The 25,952-nt window shown below is 47.7% G+C and overlaps 3 protein-coding genes across 3 annotated transcripts in view; 2 read left to right on the top strand and 1 right to left on the bottom strand.

The window, feature by feature from the left end:
* The window catches only part of LOC144697383 (uncharacterized), a 32,689-nt gene extending 13,917 nt beyond the window's left edge, over nt 1–18,772 (top strand). The window contains exon 3 of the mRNA XM_078569361.1: nt 15,200–18,772. Within this exon, the coding sequence (XP_078425487.1) occupies nt 15,200–16,118 (919 nt within the window). The 3' untranslated portion in view covers nt 16,119–18,772. The remainder of the gene's footprint in view (nt 1–15,199) is intronic.
* The window catches only part of LOC144697423 (uncharacterized), a 512,621-nt gene that overhangs the window by 311,291 nt on the left and 175,378 nt on the right, over nt 1–25,952 (top strand). The gene's annotated exons all lie outside the window — the stretch shown is intronic.
* The window catches only part of LOC144697388 (uncharacterized), a 51,348-nt gene that overhangs the window by 7,591 nt on the left and 17,805 nt on the right, over nt 1–25,952 (bottom strand). The window contains 1 exon segment of the mRNA XM_078569367.1: nt 4,110–4,602. Coding sequence (XP_078425493.1) covers nt 4,110–4,602 — 493 coding nt within the window.

Here is a 25,952-nt window from a genome sequence, read left to right as displayed (position 1 = left end):
TGGGCTGAATGGCCTCCATCAGTGTTGTAACCATTCCATGATTCTAGAACACCAGCTCGCTGATTCTATTCAACACGGCATGATGGTGGGTAGCACTCTCGCCTCTGAGTCAGGAGGTGGGGGGTTCGAATCCCCATTCCAGAGACTCGAGTCCCCATAATCCAGCACCCACACTCCCGGTGCCAGTACTGAGGGAGAGCCGTCCTGTCGGAGGGACCATCTTTCGAGTGAGACATTAACGCGAGGGTCCCGTCTGCCCTCTCAGGTGGATGTACAAGACTGAATGGCCACAATTGGAAAGAAAGCAAGAAGGGGAGGAGTTCACCCCCGGTGTCCTGGGACCCGATATTTATCCCTCAACTAACATCAGTAAAAACAGATGATCTGGTCATCATCATATTGCCGTCTGTGGGATCTTGCTGTGCACAAATTGACTGCCACGTTCCCTACAGTGACAACACTTCAGAAATTGTTTCATTGACAGTGAAACGCATTGAGGTGGTGAAATGTGCTATATAAATGCAGGTTTCTTTTTAATTCGACACGCTCCTATCCTTACAGGCAGATCGTCCAGCAGGAGCATGAGCCAGCACGAGCCAGCTGACTGGGGGGGCAGGAACTCCCAGTGTGGACCGAGGCTGCTTCCCATCAGAGGCCACTGAATCCATTGTGGGAAGTGGCCATTTAAAGAGGGAGCCTTGACTTGCTGGCCTGAGAATCCAGCCCTTTTCCCCCTGTGTAATGCTGGCTGAGAATAGACAGCGTGGCTGCTCAATGTAATGAAGGTACCTCTGCCACTGTTATTCTGTTTGTCTGTAAACAATTTGTCTCACAAACTAATGGATAGATTTTAACGAAACTCAATACACCAACAGGATTCGGGCCATGGATGAACTGATTTGTTTTTAGCAAAGATCCGAATCCTGGAATGCGAAAGGATCCGTTCGCATTGGGACATCGGGAGAATTGACTTTTTCTTTTAGATTACTGTGGTTTGTCTTATTTCGAGTGGTGATTGTTTTCGAAGGTTGTGGATTGTCTCCGCTGCTGGGGTGAAATTAGTCACAGCTGTCAAAATGCGAGCAGAGTTTTCAGAGCAGGTTGTTGGATATGGATTGGCCTGCCTCCTCAGTGAGATGAACGCTCTTAATAAACACATTTATCTTTTCAGCTTTGTGGCTACAGAGCATGTTTTCATCACTCTTTGTCTCTCTGTTATAATATATCTCAAAAACTAATGTCTGGATTTGAACAAAATGTGGTACACAAATATGGTATGGCCCAATGAAGAAATGATTAGGCTTGGTGAAGATGTGGACCAGATTCAGATCCTGGAATTTTTTACATTTGTACACAGGGCCCAGTTTTCTGCAGGTAAAAAGGGTTTGTCCAGGAATTTCACCGTTTCAATTTCACAAAAGCTTGGGGGACACCTTTCCCTGGTGCATTCCCCATGACAACATCTTGACCAGAGTTGGCTTGCCCTCTTTTAGTTTACGGCAAGGCTTTGGTTAAATGCTCCTTGCTGCATTTTTCATGGCAGTGCCTCAACCAGAGTCCACGTGCAAACCAATCAGCACCCTGTTTCTCAGACATATATTGTTGCTCCTTTTGAAATTTGGTATTTTTGTGTCTATCCTGATGAGTGCAAGACGAAAAGCTTCAACTAGCATTTTTAATTTTAGTGATAAATGCTCTCGAACTGGATCATTTTCCAAATCCCAAGACCAATTCTCTACATATCGTTAAAAATTCTGTTTACAAACTCAAACAAATGATTGTTTCTGCTCACTGCACAATGATAAAGCAATGTGCAGGTTAAAAGGGACAGATTTCATTTCTAATCCATCAGCTAATCCCACACTCCCAATGAAGTCTATAGTCTGGTGTCAGCTGATTGTGGAATCACAAACATGCTGATGTCATCTTATGACATCATCACAATAGAATGTGATGACATCAGCAGATTACGCAATCCCAATGGAATACGATGATGTCAGCTTGATCTTAGACATAAGCGGTGTGATGGGAAATGTACAGAACTGGACCAGTTTTCTTCAATAGAGAAACTCTGCTGCCTGTCTCCCAACTCACACTCAGTCCCATTCACCTATCACCCCCTGTGCTCACTGACCGACATTGGCTCCCACTCAAACAGTGCCTCAATTTTAAAATTCTCCTCCTTAGGCCCAATTTACCTCTGTAAAAGTGAATGGGATTTTGAGTGAGTTAAAAATCGGGCCGATTCTTTTCAAATCCCTCCACAGCCTCCTTTTTTTCAAATCACCACGTGGTCACACACACTCTCCCCATCTCTGTAATCTTCTCCATCCCTACCCTCCGAGATATCTCTGCTCCACTAATTCTGGCCTCTTCAGTATCCCCGGTTCCAATTGTACAAACACTGGGGGCCGTGTCTTCAACAGAGAACGTCTGCTGCAGGCTGTTTTTGATGTGGTGTTTGAATTATTTTCAGGGGATGCCGCTATAGTTAAGCAGTAAAACACTTTCTTTCTGTGTCCAGTGAGAGCTACAGGAAGGCTATTGACTATAATCGGCCTTGCAAGACTTTGTTCGATGTTTAAATATACAGAGGAGTGGAGACATTGTTATATCAGGGTCACTCAGAGCTGAACAGAAACCCGTCTCTTTAAATAGAGATACAGGGTAGAGGCTGAAATGAAATCTGTCCCTTTTAACCTGCACAAAAGCAGGAGGGTCAGAATCACAGGCTGCAGAAGGAGTTCATTCAGCCCATTGTGCCTCTACCGTCTCTTTAAAAGGAGTTATTGATTCATCCAACTGCTCTGCTCTTTCCCCACAGCCCTGCAAATTCTTCCCTTTCAAGTATTTACCCTATGGGAAGATGCTATTTGAATCTGCTTTCAGGCCGATCAGAACAAGTCACTGCTTCAAAAAAAATAAAATCTCATCTTCCCCACTGGCTCCTTTGCCAATTACCTTAGAGGGACTCACTTTCTGTTAAAGAGCCTGCCAACCCCTCTCACCCACTTTCCCTAAAGTACATAAATTTAATCAAGAAAAGTCCAGAAAAATCAAATATTTTTACTGATAAAAGTTTATTAATGAAACGGAACATGGTTAAAAAACAGAAAATTACTTGAGGATCAAAGAAAACCAGAGTAAAAGGATGTGCACAATCTTCTGGACCCAAATGGTTTCTCTTTAATTCATCTGTCCCCTGTTCGCTGCCGTCTTTGTGGAACACCTCTGCTCAGTCCACAAGCATGACCCTGACCTTCCAGTTGCTGCCATTATAATTCACCACCTTGCTTTCATGCTCACATTTCTGTCCTCGGCCTGCTGCAATGTTCCCGAGAAGCCCAACACAAGCTGGACGAACAGCACCTCATCCTCTGATGAGGCACTTTACAGCCTCCTGGACTCAACATTGAATTCAACAACTTCAGACCATCAACTCTGTCCTGTGTTTTGATTTTTTTTGCCAAGTGCCAGTCTGCATCTTGTTTTCATGTTTTTGCTTTCAGACAGAGCTGATCTTTATTCTGCCATTAACACTTTCTCTGGACCAATGCTTTGTTTCTTTACTACAACCATTACCTCTCCCTTTGCCTTTTGTTCCATGATATTTTTGTTATTTAATCTCACCTGCCCTCTAACCAATCCCTGACTTTCCCTTTTGTTCTACCGGACCCTCCCCCATTTCTCAACAGCATCAAACCCATCACATTTCTCCCTCTCTGAAGTTCTGAGGAAGAGTCATATTGGACTCGAAACGTTAACTCTGTTTCTCTCTCCAAAGATGTTGCCAGACCTGCTGAGTTTTTCCAACACTTCCTGTATTTATTTTAGATCTACCTGTAGTGGTAGGGAAAACACTACTTACTATCCAGGATAAAACAAAGCTATTTAATCAGCTTTTGTGGATCATTTCAGTGGAAATGTGCACTCCCAGGCTCAAAGAGCATCAGCCACTGGAAGCAAAGTCGTGAGACCGGCCTGTCTAGCAGAAAGAAACCCTCCGACCCTCCCACTTCACCAAGTGTCAGAATGAACATAGTTCGGTCCTGGACGTGATTAACAGCAGCAATAACAGCAGAATCCAACCTCTGGAATCACTTCTGAACTTGGTGTCTCTGCAGGTGGGATGACTGAGTGAATCCCTTCCCACACTCAGAGCAGGTGAACGGCCTCTCACCAGTGTGAATACGCTTGTGTTTTCGGAGATCGGATGAATTACTGAATCGCTTCCCACACTCGGAGCAGGTGAACGGCCTCTCCCCAGTGTGAACCCGCTTGTGTGTCTGCAGGTGGGATGAATGACTGAATCCCTTCCCACACTCAGTGCAGGTAAACGGCCTCTTCCCGGTGTGAACTCGCCGGTGTGTCTGCAGGTGGGATAATTGAGTGAATCCTTTCCCACAATCAGAGCAGGTGAATGGCCTCTCCCCGGTGTGAACTCGCTTGTGTGTCCGCAGGTTGGATGAATCAGTGAATCCCTTCCCACACTCGGAGCAGGTGAATGGCCTCTCCCCGGTGTGAACTCGCTGGTGTGATTGCAAGTACGATAACTGACTGAACCCCTTCCCACACACAGAGCAGATGAACGGTCTCTCCCCACTGTGACTGCGTTGATGAATTTCCAGCTGAGATGGGTATTTGAATCCCTTCCCACAATCCCCACATTTCCAAGGTTTCTCCATGGTTTGGATGTCCTTGCGCCTCTCCAGGTTCGACGATCTGTTGAAGTCTCGCACCCACAGCACAGATACGGTCTCTCTCCACTGTGAATGGCCCGATGTTTGTTCAGGTCGTGAAGCTGGTTAAAGCTCTTTACATCGTCAGTGCACTGGAACAGACTCACCTGTGTGTGTCTCGGTACTTTTCAAGGTACATTGATATTTAAAATCTCTTGAAGCATACAGAACAGACAAACATTTCTCCTTTTAGATTCAAAGGCCAACGATATTCAGGTCCCAGTGAATCGAGTGACTCTCAAATCTTGATGTGATGTTTGGTTTGAGATTTCTTTCTGCAAATCCTCCCCTTCTAATATCCTGTAAAAGGAGTTTACAAAAGTCATCACTGTCAGTACAGGATAGAAATTCAGAACAGACAATTCTAATTTCTATCGAACATTCTTCCCTCTCTTGTTCTCCAAAAGCTGTAAATCTCTGTCCCACACACTCTCCCTCCATTCTCCCTCTGCTGTACCTAATATACACCCAACAGTACTGCACTAAAAACGTGTGTAATACACAGCACTCTATTACAGGATTAGAGATAATGTGGGGGAGAACTCTATTTCGGCAGCCAGTGGTGATGATCTGGAACTCGCTGCCTATGAGGGTGGTGGAAGCAAAGAGGGTCATTGTTTTCAAAATGAAATTGGATGTGCTCTTGAAGGAAATAAACTTGCAGGGAAGTGAGGATAAAGAGGGGTAATGGAACTGACTGGATTGCTCCACAGTGTCAGCTTGGACTCGAGTTGCTGAATAGAATCCAACTGTGCCGCAATTATCCTATGCCTGAAAACCTAAAAATAGCTACGATACTATATTACTAGAAAGAATAATAAATGTACTTTATTACAGAACCATAAACAATATATCTAATGTGTATCATATAACAACACCAGACATATTTCTGCCCTATATTAATTTGCTGTCCCCTTAAATATCAGCCATCTCCTGGGGAAACCAGCCCTTTAATTGTGAACATTAGGAAAGAGACCATCCTTTTAGGCAGACAAATAAATGTGTCAAGCTGAGGGAGCAAAGGATGTCAATGTCTTTAAGAGAGAGAGAGAGAGAGACCTGGGCCAACCTTTCCAGAGTCTGCACCCTCCCTAGATTCACTTCCTTTCCCTTCAGTTCCTGCAAGTCCACAATTTCCCCCCAGAATGAGAAAAGAAATGGAAAGGGGGAGAAAAGAAAGTGTTTTACTCACAGATGTTGGACACAGGAGGGAGTTTTAGTCTGTGTGAAGCTCAATCTTCATTCAGAGAGGGAGGAGCAGCAGCACCTTTGCTGGACAGTAATGATCACGTTAACAAGCTCACTGCCCAACTTCCGCATTCAGACAGTGGGGAAGCTCTGATTGGTTGGAGGACAAGCGTCCTTCCGGTTCTCCCGTCCTTCCCATTGGTCCATCCACCTGCATGCAGACAATAGGGGGATGAGGCAGCGGTGCCCACGTGGGGGGGAGATTGGGCTTTGACGGCCAGCCGCGCTGAGCTGTTGTCCAATCCGCAGTACCCCACTTCTGCAACCAGCGCTATTGCTCCCAATGGGACGCTACGCGCTGGGAACGCCCCTCTCAGTCATTGTGACGTCCACAATGAAACCCTGCCATGAATCAGCCAAGGAATCACTCCGCTCCGCGGTGACGTCCTCGGGTTCCAGTCCGCAGGCCAGGCGCGCGGACACGGGAGCCCCGCCCCCACCCATTGTTCCCCCTCCGCCCTCCTCGAGCCAAGGTTTCCAGGCAACCGGCTGACGGCTCCGGCCAGAGCGAGAAGCCGCTCGATGAACTCCCTCCCCTTCCCCCTCCGCCCCTCTGGCTGGTCCTAAAAGTGGTTGAGAGCGACCGCTGGCGGCAGACGCAACTGCGCCTACTCCGGGCAGCTCGGCTCAGCAGGGCTTTCTGCGCCTGCGTGCTGGGCTGCCAGCTAGGGGAAGGGAGGGGAGGGGAACTTTGCAAAATGTCTTCCCTTCATTTTCTTCCATGACATGCAGTTTGATTTTAAACTGCACAGCTTCAGTGACAGATGCTTCAATTTAATGGAGCATCAGCATCTGCCCTGAAAACTCTTTCCAGACCTCACCAAGGGGATCAACGCCTGGCCCCTGGTATCTGCCCTGTGGGGCGTGGAGGGGCACCAGGCCGGGCCTCAGTGCCACGAGAGGGGACAAAGCCGGGATCCCCAGTCCCTGATGGTGATTTTCCCCGGCTGGGAGGGAGTCCGGGTTCAGGGAGGAGGGGTCGGGGGACATCGACTGGGGACGACGGTGAAGCCCACCAGAGGCGAACAGCCATGACTTAGTCGTCAAGAATTTGTCTCCCCATCTCACTCCCCGGTTGCGTGGGTGGTGGGGGGGGGGGGAGGGGTTCAACTGAAAAATGGCTGTGCCAACATTCAACAAGTGTCGGGGTCTGAGAGATCGACACTGCCTGGAGAATCCAGAACACCCGGGGCACAATCTCACGATAAGGGGCCGATCATTTCGGACTTGAAATGAGGAGAAATCTCTTCACTCGGTGGGGGGGGGGGGGGCTGTGAATCTTTGGAATTCTCCACCAATTTGGTTCACCAATGCCCTTTAGGGAAGGAAATATGCCGCCCTTACCTGGCCTGGCCCACATGTGACTCTGGACCCACAGCGGCGTGGCTGAACACTTAACTGCCCTCTGAAAGGACCTAGCAAAAGACACTCAGTCGTACCAAACTGCTGCGGAAAAGTCTAAACAGGTGGACCGCAGCAGTTTAAGCAGGCGGCTCATCAGCTCCTTCTCAAGGGCATTTCGGGGATGGGCAACAACTTTTGGACTTGCCTCTGTGCCCACATCCCTTGAAAGAATAACCACAACCCAGAGGATTGTGGGTGCTCAGTGGCTGAGTATATTCAAGACAGAAACAGATTGAATTTTGAAGGTAGCAGGACAGGTAGATAAGATGGTTAAGAAGGTATACAGGATACTTTCCTTTAATAGCCGAGCCTAGAGTATAAGAGCAGGGAGATTATGCTGGAACTGTATCGAACACTAGTTAGCCCACTGAAGTGGCGATGTTACACTCTTCGATTCCCCGATGACCACACAAGACTCAGGCTTCCTTTTAACCACTTTTATTCAAGCGTATGCAAGGGAGCTGTAATCGTTCCTAAGAATGAAGACCCAGCTCCCTGACCGATTACATTTCACTACATTTGTACCTTGTCTTATCATAACACATTTAATACATCCAATTGGTAACCGACACACCGGTTCCATACTATCTCTATCCTATTGAGTACATAAACATGTGATTTTGCTAACCAATTATTGTAAAGGATGTATGCATAATTATATTATTCAATCAAAGTTAAAACACATACGCAAGGTTCTTACAACTCAAGACTGTTTGTGTTTTCTCAAAGCCCTCTCTTTGTCCATTGTTCATCTTCCCATGTCTAAGCTAAAACCATCTGTCCCTCCCCTAAGTCATACTTTTGTCTCCAGTCTGACTCTGACTGTTTTTCCGGTTTTCCACAACTGTTAAGATGCTTAGCATCAATGGCTGCCTGGAGATTTAAGTGTGATCAGCAAATTCTTATTGTGTTTTCTTTTAATATATTTAATTTCCCCCTAACAGTCCACAACTTGAGTACTGCGTTCCTATGACCAAGCAGTTGGTAAAGCTGAGTTATTTTTAAGAAATCCCAGAGGTAAACTATAAACAACTGTCATAACCTAGAATTTTAAGTGGTATGTTGGAGATGCAGCTCTAAGTTCAGGAATCAGACCATCAGTTCTTGAGGTTTTACGTTAAACGAAATGAAACATTTTATTAATTTACACAGGTTAAAATATATGTACACATGGCTTCAAATTACTACTATCATAACTTTTAACACATTCCCAAATTAATCTCCATTAAGGCAACAGCTACCCACAGACTTAACTGAACACCAGGCAAAGCATTTTCACCTTACGAATTCAAAATGAGGTTCTTTTCACTTTTGGTTCCTGTGAAGACAGTGGGAGGCTTACAGCTGCTTTTGATCTCACATTGCCTCTGCTCTACACACACAAAACGGTTGCCTTGTTATGCCTAGCACAGCCCATTGAATGTAAATTCTTACTGTATCACCAGCCTCTTCTAACAATAAAACCCCTTTCATGGTACCAATTTTATTAGCGATATAAACATATTGCTTGGTCTCTGCTAGCTAGGTGCCAGAATTCACCCCACTTCTTGAATGCTCTATTCAAAAAAATGCAAATGTACCTCTACCTCTCTTACATCTCAAATCTAGGACACATCAAAGCACCCAGACTAGCTGGCTTTAATCCAATTAAGACACACCCACAGACTAAACCTCTATTTTATAAGAAAAATATTTTCCAATAATATTATAAGCATTAATATCTTCACGACATGTGTTCAGTTCTGGTCCCCTCATTACAGGAAGGATGTAATTGCACTGGAGAGGGTACGGAGGAGATTTACAAAAATGTTGCCAGGGCTGGAAAATTGCAGGTAGGAGGGAAGATTGGATAGGCTGGGGCTGTTCTCCTTGGAACAGAGGAGGCTGAGAGGAGATTTCATGGAGATGTACAAAATTGCAGAGGGGCCTGGATAGAGGGGATGGGAAGGGCCTATTTACCTGAGCAGTGAGGTCGGTGACTAGGGGGCATAGGTTTAAAGTGATTGGTAGAAAGATTAGAGGGGAGATGAGGAAAAATCTTTTCACCCAGACGGTGATAGGGGCCTGGAACTCACTGCCTTGAAAGGGAAGTCGAGGCAGAAAAACCTCAATTCATTTAAAAGGTATCTGGACATGCACCCAAAGTCCCGTAACCTCCAGGGCTACGGGCCAAGTGCTGGAAAGTGGATTTAGGCTGGGTGGCTCATTTCCCGGCTGGCACAGCCATGATGGGCAGAGTGGCCTCCTTCTGTGCCGAGAATTTTCCGACATTTCCTAAATTTGGGAAAAGGGAGAACGTGCAGGGATGTGGGGAGAGGGTGGGGGAGTGGCAGTATGTGGGGGATCCTTCTTCAGAGAGCCAACATGGACATAATGGGCTGAAGGGCCTTCTTCTGTGCTGTAATGATTCTATAGTGGAGTAGTGCAGCAAGATGGAGGTAGAAGATCCCCCAAGATCTTACTGAACGGCAGAATAGGCTCGAGGGGCTGAATAGCCTCCTCCTGCTCCTATTTCTTATGTTCCCATATTGTCAGAATCACCTGTAGAGAATGGGAGCATCTAACACATGGAGCAAATAATGAGCTCAGAGAGGGGAGAAAGGAGTGAGCGTGGGTGGGTGGGGAGGAGTTAACAGGTGAGATAGGGGGAACAATTGAATCCAACCAAAAACTGTCCCATTCGATAAGACCATAAGACGTAGGAACAGACATAGGCCATTTGGCCCATCGAGTCTGCTCCGCCATTCAATGAGATCATGGCTGATCTGATAATCCTCAACTCCACTTTCCTGCCTTTCCCCCATAACCCTTGATTCTCTTACTGATTAAAAACCTGTCCATCTCCGCCTTGAATATACTGAATGACCCAGCCTCTACAGCCCTCTGTGGTAAAGAATTCCACACATTCACTACCCTCTGAGAGAAGGAATTCCTCCTCATCTCTGTTTTAAATGGGCGACCCCTTACTCTGAGATTATGCCCTCTGGTCTTAGACTCTTCAACAAGGGGAAACAACCTCTCAGCATCTACCCTGTCAAGTCCCCTAAGAATCATATATGTTTTAATCAGGTCGCCTCTCATTCTTCTAAACTCCAATGAGTACAGGCCCAACCGACTCAACCTCTCCTCATAAGAAAACCCCTCCATCCCCGGGATCAACCTAGTGAACATTCTGAATCTCTACCCTGCACTGACAGTGATGATTATTGTAAACCCCTTTTACAAGTAGTTAGAAGGGGAGGATTTGGGTAACTCAAGGCTAAACGTTACGTGGAGGATCCGACAGATCTGACCTGATTCATCAGGACCTGAATATCTTCAGCTTTTGAATGTGGAAGGCCATGGGGCTGTTCACAGTGGGGAAGAACCATATGTGTGCCCAGACCATGAGCAGATATTCAGCCACCTGTCTGACCTGGAGAGGCACAGGCACATTCACACCAGGGACCAGCCCTCCCAGATGTGAGGACAGCGGGAAGTGGATCATTTATCCGTCCGTGCTGAAAACTCACTGGTGAGTTCACACCGGGGAGAGGCTGTTCACCTGCTCTAAGTGCAAGGAGAAATTCACTGACCCCCTCCAACCTGCTGATGCACCAGCGAGTTCATGTTTGACTGCAGGGGCTGGATTCTGCTGTTCTTGCTGCTGCTAATCACACCCAGGACTGAACCATGTTCATTCTGACAGTTGGGGTCTGTTTCTGTTGATTTTAATAATCCCCGTAACTGGGGTTTAATATCCTGGATAAATGGCAAATAAATCAGCTTTGTTTTGGGGACACAGTTTGTCGAGTCTTTGATGTCACTGAGTGAAGAAGAGACTTAAAGGAGGAGAGAGAAGTGGACAGGCTAAGGGATGGAATTCCAGAGCTTAGGAACTGGCAGCTGAAGACTGAAAGAGTGTCAACCCTGCATGATTATTATTTTTTATTCATTCGTGGGATGTGGACATCGCTGACTAGACCAGCATTTAATCATCCATCCCTAATTTCCCTGGTTCAGGGCATTTTAAGAGTCAACCACATTGCTGTGGGTCTGGAGTTACATGTAGGCCCGACTGGGTAAGGATGGCAGATTTCCTTCCCTAAAGGGCATCAGTGAACCAGATGAGTTTTTAATAACAATAGTTATTAGACGTTCAATTCCAGATTTTTATTGGATTCAAATTTCACCATCTGCCATGGTGTTCAAGTCTGTGGAGTGGGGACTCGAACCCAAAACCTTCAGACTTAGAGGCGAAAGTCTGGGACTGGTCCCTGGTGTTCGTGGAAATGATGTGAAGTCTCAGTACCCACAGCATTCAGCTTCCCATTTGCACATTCCAGGGTCAACAGGTCGAGCTGAGAAACTGGCCATAGTTCACAAGAGGCAAAGTGAAAGCTAAGGAAATAAACACCCAGAGCGCAGTTGAGGGAAATAGCATAAATGTATTAACACCAGCAGGAACACACTCCAGCTGTCGGAATGAACATTGCTCAGTCCTGGGTGTGATTAGCAGCAGCAATAACAATAGAATCCGACCCCAACAGTCAAACATGGACTCGCTGGTGCATCAGGAGAGGGTATGAGTAAGTGAATCCCTTTCTACACACAAACCTTTTAAACAGCCACTCAGCATCAAGAACGCGCTGGTGTGTCAACAAGTTGGAGGACTGGCTGAATCCCTTAACACACACACAAAGCATTGGAACGGCCTCTGGGCTCACTGGCGTCACAAGCTAGTTGGCTGACTCAGTGATTCCCTTCCCACAGCCGGGACCAGTGAATGGCCTCTCCCCAGTGTGACCGTGCTATTGAGTTTCCGGCATGCCAGTTTCTCAAAACTCCTCCCACAGTCACTTTTATATGGTTTGTCCCCCAGCCTCATGACAGTTGTCCGTCACGAAGCTGAAGCCTCGTCCACACACACACAGAACACGTGCACAGTATCTCCCCGCTGTGAATGGTGTGAGGTTTTTTTTTTAGGCTGTGTAGCTGGTTGAAGCTCTTTCCACAGCCAGTGCACTGGAAACACTCTCACACTGGTGTGTGTGTGTCTCGGTCATATTCCAGTCACACTGATGCCTGAAAACTCTTCTATATGAAGAACGGATGCACATTTCCCCTTTCACACTCAAAGGCCGGTGGTCATCGGGTCCTGATGATTCTAGCTGGCGTGGAACATCCTTCTCCCGCTCAAACTATAAATCTCTGCACCAAAACCCCCCATCCCCACGCACACTCTTCGCTTTATCGATTGTAACTATAATTCATCCTGCTATCCTCCTCCTGCATTTTCCCCAATTCTCTTCCCCTCAAGGTGCTGACTCTCGGGTTTAGTTTCACACTCACCTATTACCCTCCCCAATATGTCACCCAGGTGTCTGAATTTTTTACACCTGAACAAACCGTTTGTTTGGGGGGCGCCACAATCAAAGCCAGTGACTACCCACATGTACTTTGTGTCAGGGTGGGGTCACTGCGTCCCCCCCACCTCCACTTTCCATCCCAGTCCCAGGAGTTTGGAGATTGGGCTCCGGATGAGTAATGGCGGCTGCGGCTCCCACAACCCCCCGCGCTGGGGAAACCGCTCCATCCGCCGCGCGGGCGGGCGGCCCGAGACTGCGCATGGGCACTGGCGCGGAGAGACGCGCCTGTGCGGTGGGAGAGGAGGGAAATACGCATGTGCCGCGAGAGGCCAGGCGCTGAACAAACCCCGCGCTTTGATTGGCCAGAGGAGCACAGCCGGTCCAGTCACCAGCTGTTCCCATTGGCCAACGGCACAGGAGGTGAAAGTTTCTCCCATCCCCCCACGTGGGGTTCCGCTTCCTCATTGTCTTCATGCGGGTGTGTGGCGGCCGGTTTTGACCAATGGAAAGAGTTGGAGGACCGGAAGGACTCTGCTCCTCCAGCCAATCAGCGCTTCCCCCATTGTCTGAATGTGGAAGTTGGACAATGAGCTTGTTCACCTGCTCATCACTGCCAAGCAAAGTTGCTGCTGCTCCTCTCTCTCTGAATAAAGATTGAGCTTCACACAGACTAAAACTTCCTCCTGTGTCCAACATCTGTGAGTAAAACACTTTCTTTTCTCCCCCTTTCCATTTCTTTTCTCATTCTGGGGGGAAATTGTTGACTTGCAGGAACTGAAGGGAAAGGAAGTGAATCCAGGGAGGGTGCAGACTCTGGAAAGGTTGGCCCAGGTCTCTCTCCCTCTCTCTTAAAGACATTGACATCCTTTGCTCCCTCAGCTTGGCACATTTATTTGTCTGGCTAAAAGGATGGTCTCTTTCCTAATGTTCACAATTAAAGGGGTGGTTTCCCCAGGAGATGGCTGACATTTAAGGGGGCAGTAAATTAATATAGAACAGAGATGTGTCTGGTGTTGTTGTATGGTACATATTAGAAATATCATTACTTATGGTTCTGTAATAAAGTACATTTGTTATTTCTAGTCTTGTAATTTAGCCCTGTAGCCAAGTTATATATTTCCAATCATAGAGTCGTTATGGCACAGAAGGAGACCATTCAGCAACTCGAGTCCATGCCGACTTTCTGTAGAACAATCCAGTCAGTCCCATTCCCCCTCTATATCCCCGTTTCCCTGCAAGTTTATTGCTTTCAAGTGTCCATCCAATTTCAATTTGAAATTATTGATCGTCCCCGCTTCCACCATCGTAGGCAACAAGCTCCAGGTCATCACCACTCGCTGCCTTAATAACGTTCTTCCTCATACCCCCACGTATCTCTAATCAAGTAATCCAGTACTGTATATTACACACATTTTTCATCCAGTAAACATATATATATATACAGAAGCTGTGAACATAGATAAACTGATCAGCATGAATTAATACCTTCAGGAGAATTGATAGGGGTATATTAGGTACAGCAGAGTAAGATTGGAGGGAGAGAGTGTGGGATGGAGATTTACAGATTTGGGGCACGAGAGAAAAGAATGTTCCATAGAAACTAGAATTGCCTGTTCTGAATTTCTATCATGTACTGACAGTGATGACTTCTGTAAACTCCCTTTTACAGATATTAGAAGGGGAAGATTTGCAGACAGAAATCTCAAACCAAATGTCACATCAAGACCTGACAGAGTCACTCGATTCACCGGAACTTGAATATCATCGGCCTTTGAGTCTAGAAGGAGAAATGTTTGTCTATTCTGTCTGCTTCAAAAGATTTTAAACATCAGCGCGGCTGGAAAAGCACCGAGACACACATACCCGAGTGAGAGTATTCCAGTGCACTGACTGTGGAAAGAGCTTTAACCAGTTACACAGCCTGAAAAAACATCACACCATTCACAACAGGGAGAAACCGTACACGTGTCCTGTGTGTGGACGCAGCTTCAACTGATCGTCAAACCTGGAGAGACACAAATACACCTGCATGATGGAGAAACCGTGGAAATGTGGGGACTGTGGGAAGGGATTTCGGTTCCCATCTGCGCTGGAAACTCATCGACGCAGTCACACTGGGGAGAGGCCGTTCATCTGCTCCGAGTGTGGGAAGGGATTCAGTGGTTCATCCCAGCTGCAGACACACCAGCGAGTTCACACCGGGGAGAAATGGTTCGCTTGCTCAATGTGTGGGAAAGGATTCGCCCAGTTATCCAATCTGCAGAGACACCATCGGGTTCACAGTGGGGAGAGACCGATCACCAGCCCTGTGTTTGTGAAACGATTCAAAAAGTTATCCTGTTTGCTGATACACCAGCGAGTTCACACCGGGGAGAGGCTGTTTCCGTGCTCTGAGTGTGGGAAGGGATTCAGTAAGTCATCCAACCTGCTGATACACCAGCGAGTTCACACTGGGGAGAGGCCGTTCACCTGCTCCGAGTGTGGAAAGGCATTTAGTCGGACATCCACCCTGCTGGAACACCAGCGGGTTCACACTGGGGAGAGGCCATACACCTGCTTGGAGTGTGGGAAGGGATTCATTCAGTCATCCAAGCTGCAGACACACCAGCGAATTCACACTGGGGAGAGGCCGTTCACCTGCTCCGAGTGTGGGAAGGGATTCACTGATTCATCCACCCTGCTGAGACACCAGCGTGTTCACACTGAGGACAGGCCATTCACCTGCTCTCAGTGTGGGAAGGGATTCACTGATTCATCCAACCTGGTGTCACACCAGCGAATTCACACTGGGGAGAAGCCATTCACCTGCTCCGAGTGTGGGAAGGGATTCACTAAGTCATCCAACCTGCTGATGCACCAGCGAGTTCACACTGGGGAGAGGCCATTTACCTGCTCTGAGTGTGGGAAGGGTTTCGCTGATTCATCCACACTGCTAAGACACCAGCGAATTCACACTGGGGAGAGACCGTTCACCTGCTCCGAGTGTGGGAAGGGATTCACTCAGTTGTCCCACTTGCTCACACACCAGCGAGTTCACACGAGGGAGAGGCCATTCACCTGCTCTGCATGTGGGAAGGGATTCACTCGGTTATCCAACCTGCAGAGACACCAGAGAGTTCACTCCGGGGAGAGGCCGTTCACCTGCTCTCAGTGTGGGAAGGGATTCACTCAGTTATCCACCCTGCTGACACACCAGCAGGTTCACACCGGGGAGAGGCCGTTCAACTGCTCTGCATGTGGGAAGGGATTCACTCGGTTACCCAATCTGCAGAGACACCAGCGAGTTCACACTGGGGAGAGGCCATTCACCTGCGCTCAATGTGGGAAGGGATTCACTCAGTTATCCCACCTGCAGAAACACCAGCAAGTTCACAAGTGATTACAGGGGTTGGATTCTGCTGTTATAGCTGCTGTTAATCACATCCAGGACTGAACCATGTTCATTCTGACACTTGGTGAAGTGGGAGGGTCGGAGGGTTTCTTTCTGCTGGACTGGTTGGTCTCGCAACTTTGCTTCCAGTGCGCTGATGCTCTTTAAACCTTGTTGTGAAAACCTGGTTTCATATTTCCTGTAGATCATAAATCGAAGGGTGTTTTGAAGTTAGGAGATATTTGGTTTGCTTTCCTGTTTGGAACAACCCAAAGAATGCCATGTTGCTATGGAGTTGGGCTGTGGGTTTGCGAAAGTTATTTTTGTTTAATTTATCTTGGTGTTTCTCACAGAGGGCCGTTACAGATTTGACCTTGTGGAGCTTGCAGCTCATCTGGAATTGGTGAGGGGAAATGAAGCTGGAAGATTTGCCTAGCTTGGAGCTCGAGGAACAAATCTCCAGTGACCGTCATGGTGAAATCCCTTGTGGCAGAAAGCAGTCAGCTTGAACTGTGAGCTTGTGAAAAAGCCAGCTGCCTGGTCAAAGTCAGGTCAAGAAGGCAGTGACGCTTTACGCTTGAGCTGAGGAATCGACAGTCTGAAAAGAAAATTTAGAGGGTTGATTGACCAAAAGCCAATGGAAAGGTGCCCAGGAAATCATGGACCTCAAAGGAGTAGCTGGAACACTGAGGAGGAATCAAAGTGAATTCCAGAGGCCTGTGGCATACCTTTGGGTTAGTCCCAGAGAAAGTGAATGAACCTTCAAGATCTCGTAACATATAAAGGAACTCCTGGGTGGAACTCAGATGTAGGATGGGGTTTATAACTTAAGTAATTACAAAACATAGGTTGGTAGTGCTTACTTCCTTAATTTTTTTTTACACTAAACTTTCTTTGTGTTTAAAGGCTTGCAAACTTGTGGTGTGGTTCTTTCAGTTAATTACTGGGTTTTCAGATTGCTCTTTAAACATTGATGGTCCCGACCAGGATTGTAACAGTCTGGAGTGTGCGTTTCCACTGAAATGATCCACAAAAGCTGATGAAACACATTTATTTTATCCTGAATAGTAAATAGTGTTTTTCCTACCACTACAGGTAGATCTAAAATAAATACATTTGTCTCTGTTCCATTGAGTCTACAGCACAGGGCCAGGCCAGTCGGCTCAATTGGTCTCTGTCAGTATTTATGCTCCACATGAGCCTCCTCCCACCCCTCTTCATCTTCCCCCATCAGCATATCCTTCTATTCCTTTCTCCCTCATGTATGTATCTTGCTTCCTCTGTTTGGTAATAGAGATAGTTTAAGTAAGTTATATTCGTATTTGTGGGTGCTAGGAATGAGTTTTAGCTTTAAAGTTTAAGTTTGACATGTATTTCTGTATTTGCAGAAAAGGTCAAGTTGAGTTTTAGTTTCACTTTAAAAGGTGTCTGCATTTCTATTCAGAGTTTACGACTGTAAGAGAAGCTAAGCAAACAAGAGTAGAAAAACTGGGCTGTTGCCGAGCAACAGGGGTTCAGAGAGACAGGTCCTTCCCACCCGCAGACACACACACAGAAGAAACTAGAGACAGCAGTTTTGAGCTCAGATTGACGACAGCTGGCAAGCAGAAGCAACCTAAAAAGGGCAGATAGCTAGCCCCAAGCTAAAATTGGTTGAAAGTAGCTGCCAGAGAGACACTGGAGCAAAAAGGACAGATAGCAAGTCCCAAGTGAAAGAAAAAAGTCCCCAAGAATCCAGGGGAGTGGAACAGGAAAAAGTCCCAAGCAGATCAAAGGAAGGACAGGAACCTGGAAAAGGCCCTGTGAAGCGAAGTTAAGAGTAAGGAGCAGAGAAAGGATCCAAGCTTCAAACTTTAAAGCGCCAAGCTGCAGGAAGCAGAGTCAAAGCGATATAAAGGCTTTTGAGAAGCCAGAAGGCCCAAAGAGGCAACTGAAGGCCTGTAACTCTTTGCTATGGGCAAGTGAAGCAGTGGTGTACTGTTGACAGCTGTGTCGGTGAGAGAGAGAGTGCATGGGAGGCAGCTTGAATTGTGCACGTGGTGACTCAGGGGAGAGGCACATCGGAAGGTGCCTGAGAGAAAGCATCAATTCGGGACAAGATTCCAAGGCTAGTTCTCGCAAAGCAGAGACAGGAAACCCTCATGTGAAAGCCGGAGTTCAGTGAGACAGAAACAAAAACAAAAATTGCTGGAACAACTCAGCAGGCCTGACAGCATCTGTGGAGAGAAAGACAGAGTTAACGTTTCGGGTTTGTATGACTCTGGTGACTCTGTTCAGTAGCCCCTCTTGAAACGTTAGCCCTGTCTTTTTCTCCACAGTTGCTGTCAGACCTGATGAGCTTTTATGGCAATTTTTGTTTTTTGTTCCAGATTTCCAGCATCTGCAGTATTTTGCTTTTATTTCGGTGAGACTGATTGGCTTGCGGTGAGACAAGCGCCTGGTAGGGAGTTGAGGAGAGATCCATAGCATCTGACTGGGGTGGCGTCTGTCACTTGTTTGCGGAGTGTGGGGTGTCTGACCACAGGTTGCCTATTGGTTTTCAAGGACTGTACTTACCATGAGAGCATAAGAGAGCTTTTGGTGACTGTATATTTGCAAACTGTATATACCTGTAAAGATATAGTTGTGGGTGAAGGAGTATTGAAATATAGTTAATCTTTTCTTGTTTGACAAATGTTTTATGCTTTTGTTAAAAATTCATCAGCTGACTCTGGTGACTCTGTTCAGTAGACCCTCTCCACGTATCTAAACCAACAAAACTAAAAGTTAGGATCTATCAAGCTGGGTTCCACCTTGGGATCAGGCTTGCCCAGGGGTAACCTCAGCTGGGGATCATAACACCTCTTAAACATATTCATGCTATTCACCTTAACCACTCGCTGTGGTAGTGAGTTCCACATTCTCTCTGCTCGCTGGGTAAAGAGGTTTCTCGTGAAATCCCTATTGGATTACTGAACACCTTCATCATCTTAAAGACTTCCATAAGGTCACCCTTCAGTCTTAAACAAAAACAGAATTACCTGGAAAAACTCAGCAGGCCTGGCAGCATCGGCGGAGAAGAAAAGAGTTGACGTTTCGAGTCCTCATGACCCTTCAGCAGAACTGAGTAAAGTTAGGAGAGGGGTGAAATATAAGCTGGTTTAAGGTGGGGGGTGGGGTGGGGGGAGAGAGGTTGGGGGGAGGGGGGTGGTAGTAGGGACAAGCAAGCAGTGATAGGAGCAGATAATCAAAAGATGTCACAGACAAAAGAACAAAGAGGTGTTGAAGGTGGTGATATTATCTAAACAAATGTGCTAATTAAGAATGGATGGCAGGTCACACAAGGTACAGCTCTAGTGGGGGTGGGGTGGAAAGATTGACAGGGCATTACAGGTATAGATTTAAAAATAATGGAAATAGGTGGGAAAAGAAAAATCTATATAAATTATTGGAAAAAATAAAAGGGAGGGGGAAGAAACGGAAAGGGGGTGGGGATGGGGGAGGGAGTTCAAGATCTAAAGTTGTTGAATTCAATATTCAGTCCGGAAGGCTGCAAAGTGCCTAGTCGGAAGATGAGGTGCTGTTCCTCCAGTTTGCGGTCTTCTCTTTTCTAGAGAAAAGCAGCCCCAGCCTTTCCCGAGGGTTTAATTCTCTCAGTTCTAGTATTATTCTTGTGAATCTTTGTTGCCCCTTCTCCAGTGCCTCTATTTCCTTTTTCTAAATGGAGATCACAAATGTTGACAGTACTCCCAGTGTAGTCTAACCATGATTCGAAACAAGTTGAACATAACCTCCCTGCTTTTCAATTCTATCCCTCTGGAAAGGTGGGATCTTACACGTCCTTTTTGCAATGTGGTCGACTCTTAAGTGCCTTCTGAAATGGCTGAGCAAGCTACTCAATCATATCAAATCGCTACAGAAAGGACAATAAAGAACGAAACTGGACGGAGCACCCGGCATCGACCTAGGCACCAGAAACGACAACAGCAAACACAACCCTGTCGACCCTGCAAAGTCCTCCTTACTAACATCTGGGGGCTAGTGCCAAAATTGGCATCAGGTCAAACATGGGCAAGGAAACCACCTGCTGATTACCATGTACCGCCCTCCCTCAGCTGATGAATCAGTGCTCCTCCAGGTCGAACGCCACTTGGAGGAAGCACTGAGGGTGACAAGGGCGCAGAATGTACTCCGGGTGGGGGACCTCAATGTCCATCACCAAGAGTGGCTCGGTAGCACTGCTACTGGCCGAGTCCTAAAGGACATCGCTGCTAGACTGGGCCTGCGGCAGGTGGTGAGGGAACCATCAAGGGAGAAAAACATACTTGACCTCATCCTCACCAACCTGCCTGCCGCAGATGCATCTGTCCATGACAGTATTGGTAGGAGTGACCACCGCACAGTCGTTGTGGAGACGAAGTCCCGCCTTCACATTGAGAATACCCATCGTGTTGTGTGGCACTACCACCGTGCTAAATGGGATAGATTTCGAACAGATCTAGCAACTCAAGACTGGGCCTCCAGGAGGTGCAGCAGAATTGTACTCGAACACAATCTGTAACCTCATGGCCTGGCATATCCCACACTCTACCATTACCATCAAGCCAGGGGATCAACCCTGGTTCAATGAAGAGTGCAGGAGGGCATGCCAGCAGCAGCACCAGGCATACTTAAAAATGAGGTGTCAATCTGGTGAAGCTATAACACAGGACTACTTACATGCCAAACAGCATAAGCAGCAAGAGGTAGAGCTAAGCGATCCCACAACCAACAGATCAGATCTAAGCTCTGCAGTCCTGCCACATCCAGTCGTGAATGTTGGTGGACAATTAAACAACTCACTGGAGGAGGAGGCTCCACAAATATCCCCATCCTCAATGATGAGGGAGCCCAGCACATCAGTGCAAAAGTTAAGGCTGAAGTATTTGCATCAATCTTCAGCCAGAAGTGCCGAGTGGATGATCCATCTTGGCATCCTCCGGAGGTCCCCAGCATCACAGATGCATGTCTTCAGCCAATTCAATTCACTCCACGTAATATCAAGAAACGGCTGAAGGCACTGGATACTGCAAAGGCTATGGGCCCTGACAATATTCCAGCAACAGTACTGAAGACTTGTGCTCCAGAACTTGCCACGCCCCTAGCCAAGCTGTTCCAGTACAGCTACAATACTGGCATCTGCCCGACTATGTGGAAAATTGCCCAGGTATGTCCTGTCCACAAAAAGCAGGACAAATTCAACCTGGCCAATTACCATCCCATCAGTCTATTCTCGATCATCAGTAAAGTAATGGAAGGGGTCATCAACAGTGCTATCAAGTGGCACTTGCTTAGCAATAACCTGCTCACTGACACCCAGTTTGGGTTCCACCAGGGCCACTCAGCTCCTGACCTCATCATAGCCTTGGTTCAAACATGGACAAAAGAGCTGAACTCACGAGGTGAGAGTGACTGCCCTTGACAGAGCCACAAAGAAAGAGGGACACTGCACAGAAGTGAAAGACAGACAGAGAGCGAGACACACACCCAAAGACACACACACCCACACAGTGAAAGAGAGGGAGACACAGACAGGGAGAGAGACACACACATCACACAGGGAGAGGGAGAGAGAGAGAGACAGACACATCACAGGGAGAGGGAGCAAGAGACACACATCACACAGGGAGAGGGAGAGAGACATACACATATCACACACAGCGAGAGAGAGACATACCACACATGGGAGAAAGAGACACACATCACATGGAGAAAGACACATCATGCACACAAGGAGAGGAAGAGAGACACACATCTCATTCGGGGGGAGAGAGAGAAACTCACACATCACATGGAGAGAGACACACATCATGCACACAAGGAGAGAGACACACATCACATTCGGGGAAAGAGAGACTCACGTCACATAGAGAGAGAGAGACATCACATGCATGGAGAGAAAGAGGCACATACGTTGCACAGAGAGAGACATACACATCATAAATGAAGAGAGAGAGAGACACATCCCACAGGAGGAACACACACATCACACACAAACAGGGAGAGAGGGAGACACCACGTCACACTGAGAGAGATAGAGAAAACAGGCATGGAGAAAGAGAGGCACACACATCACACACACGAGAGAGAGACACATCACACAGAGAGAGACAAACACATCACACATGGAGAGAGAGAGACAAGGACATCACACAAAGGGAGAGAGAGAAACACAGGAAGAGAGAGAGAAACACAGCATGTGAAGAGAGAGGGACACACATCACACAGGGAGAGAAAGGGACACAAATCACGGAGAGAGGGACACATCACATAGGGAGAGAGACACACACATCACACACACAGGGAGAGAGAGAGACACACATCACACACACGGAGAGACACACACACGGAGAGAGAGAGACACATCACACACGGAGAGACACACACATCACACACGGAGAGAGACACACACACATCACACACAGGGAGAGAGACACACACACCACACACAGGGAGAGAGAGACACACACATCACACACAGGGAGAGAGAGACACACACATCACACGCAGGGAGAGAGAGACACACACATCACACACAGGGAGAGAGACACACACATCACACACAGGGAGAGACACACATCACACACGGAGAGAGAGACACACATCACACACAGGGAGAGAGACACACACACATCATACACACGGAGAGAGACACACACACATCACACACAGGGAGAGAGAGACACACATCACACACAGGGAGAGAGAGACACACACATCACACACGGAGAGGGAGACACACATCACACACACAGGGAGAGAGAGACACACACATCACACACGGAGAGAGACACACACATCACACACAGGGAGAGAGAGACACACACATCACACATGGAGAGAGACACACACATCACACACAGGGAGAGAGAGACACACACATCACACACAGGGAGAGAGAGACACACACATCACACACAGGGAGAGAGAGACACACACATCACACACAGGGAGAGAGACACACACACATCACACACAGGGAGAGAGAGACACACATCACACACACAGGGAGAGAGACATACACATCACACACAGGGAGAGAGAGACACACACTCATCACACACACAGGGAGAGAGAGACACACACATCACACACAGGGAGAGAGAGACACACACATCACACACAGGGAGAGAGAGACACACACTCATCACACACACAGGGAGAGAGAGACACACACATCACACACAGGGAGAGAGAGACACACACATCACACACAGGGAGAGAGAGACACACATCACACACAGGAATGAGACACACACATCACACACAAGGAGAGAGACACATCACACAGAGAGAGACAAACACATCACACATGGAGAGAGAGAGACAAGGACATCACACAAAGGGAGAGAGAGAAACACAGGAAGAGAGAGAGAAACACAGCATGCGAAGAGAGAGGGACACACATCACACAGGGAGAGAAAGGGACACAAATCACGGAGAGAGGGACACATCACATAGGGAGAGAGACACACACATCACACACAGGGAGAGAGAGACACACGTCACACACACGGAGAGAGAGACACACATCACACACACGGAGACACACACACATCACACATGGAGAGAGACACACACACATCACACACACGGAGAGAGACACACACACCACACACAGGGAGAGAGACACACACACATCACACACACGGAGAGAGACACACACACCACACACAGGGAGAGAGACACACACACCAGACACAGGGAGAGAGAGACACACACATCACACACACAGGGAGAGAGAGACACACATCACACACAGGGAGAGACACACACACCACACACAGGGAGAGAGACACACACACATCACACACACGGAGAGAGACACACACACCACACACAGGGAGAGAGACACACACACATCACACACAGGGAGAGAGAGACACACACATCACACACACAGGGAGAGAGAGACATACACATCACACACAGGGAGAGAGAGACACACACTCATCACACACACAGGGAGAGAGAGACACACACATCACACACAGGGAGAGAGAGACACACACATCACACACAGGGAGAGAGAGACACACACTCATCACACACACAGGGAGAGAGAGACACACACATCACACACAGGGAGAGAGAGACACACACATCACACACAGGGAGAGAGAGACACACATCACACACAGGAATGAGACACACACATCACACACAAGGAGAGAGACACATCACACAGAGAGAGACAAACACATCACACATGGAGAGAGAGAGACAAGGACATCACACAAAGGGAGAGAGAGAAACACAGGAAGAGAGAGAGAAACACAGCATGCGAAGAGAGAGGGACACACATCACACAGGGAGAGAAAGGGACACAAATCACGGAGAGAGGGACACATTACATAGGGAGAGAGACACACACATCACACACAGGGAGAGAGAGACACACGTCACACACACGGAGAGAGAGACACACATCACACACACGGAGACACACACACATCACACATGGAGAGAGACACACACACATCACACACACGGAGAGAGACACACACACCACACACAGGGAGAGAGACACACACACATCACACACACGGAGAGAGACACACACACCACACACAGGGAGAGAGACACACACACCAGACACAGGGAGAGAGAGACACACACATCACACACACAGGGAGAGAGAGACACACATCACACACAGGGAGAGACACACATCACACACAGGGAGAGAGACACACACATCACTCAGACAGGAGAGTGACAGAGACACACATCATACACACGAGAGAGAGACACACATCACACACACACAGGGAGAGACAGAGACACACATCACACACACACACACACACACGGAGAGAGAGAGACACATCACACACGGAGAGACACACACATCACACACGGAGAGAGACACACACACATCACACACAGGGAGAGAGACACACACACCACACACAGGGAGAGAGAGACACACACATCACACACAGGGAGAGAGAGACACACACATCACACGCAGGGAGAGAGAGACACACACATCACACACAGGGAGAGAGACACACACATCACACACAGGGAGAGACACACATCACACACGGAGAGAGAGACACACATCACACACAGGGAGAGAGACACACACACATCATACACACGGAGAGAGACACACACACATCACACACAGGGAGAGAGAGACACACATCACACACAGGGAGAGAGAGACACACACATCACACACGGAGAGGGAGACACACATCACACACACAGGGAGAGAGAGGCACACACATCACACACGGAGAGAGACACACACATCACACACAGGGAGAGAGAGACACACACATCACACATGGAGAGAGACACACACATCACACACAGGGAGAGAGAGACACACACATCACACACAGGGAGAGAGAGACACACACATCACACACAGGGAGAGAGAGACACACACATCACACACAGGGAGAGAGACACACACACATCACACACAGGGAGAGAGAGACACACATCACACACACAGGGAGAGAGACACACACATCACACACAGGGAGAGAGAGACACACACTCATCACACACACAGGGAGAGAGAGACACACACATCACACACAGGGAGAGAGAGACACACACATCACACACAGGGAGAGAGAGACACACACACATCACACACACAGGGAGAGAGAGACACACACATCACACACAGGGAGAGAGAGACACACATCACACAAGGGAGAGAGAGACACACACATCACACACAAGGAGGAGAGAGAGAACACATCACACAGGAGAGAGAAAAACACATCACACATGGAGAGAGAGACAAGGACATCACACAAAGGGAGAGAGAGAAACACAGGAAGAGAGAGAGAAACACAG

The sequence above is a fragment of the Cetorhinus maximus genome, chromosome 23 (assembly GCF_964194155.1).
Source record: "Cetorhinus maximus chromosome 23, sCetMax3.hap1.1, whole genome shotgun sequence".
Lineage (NCBI taxonomy): Eukaryota > Metazoa > Chordata > Chondrichthyes > Lamniformes > Cetorhinidae > Cetorhinus > Cetorhinus maximus.
The sequence above is the reverse complement of the archived record's forward strand: the minus strand, read 5'-3'. Positions and strand labels throughout refer to the sequence as shown.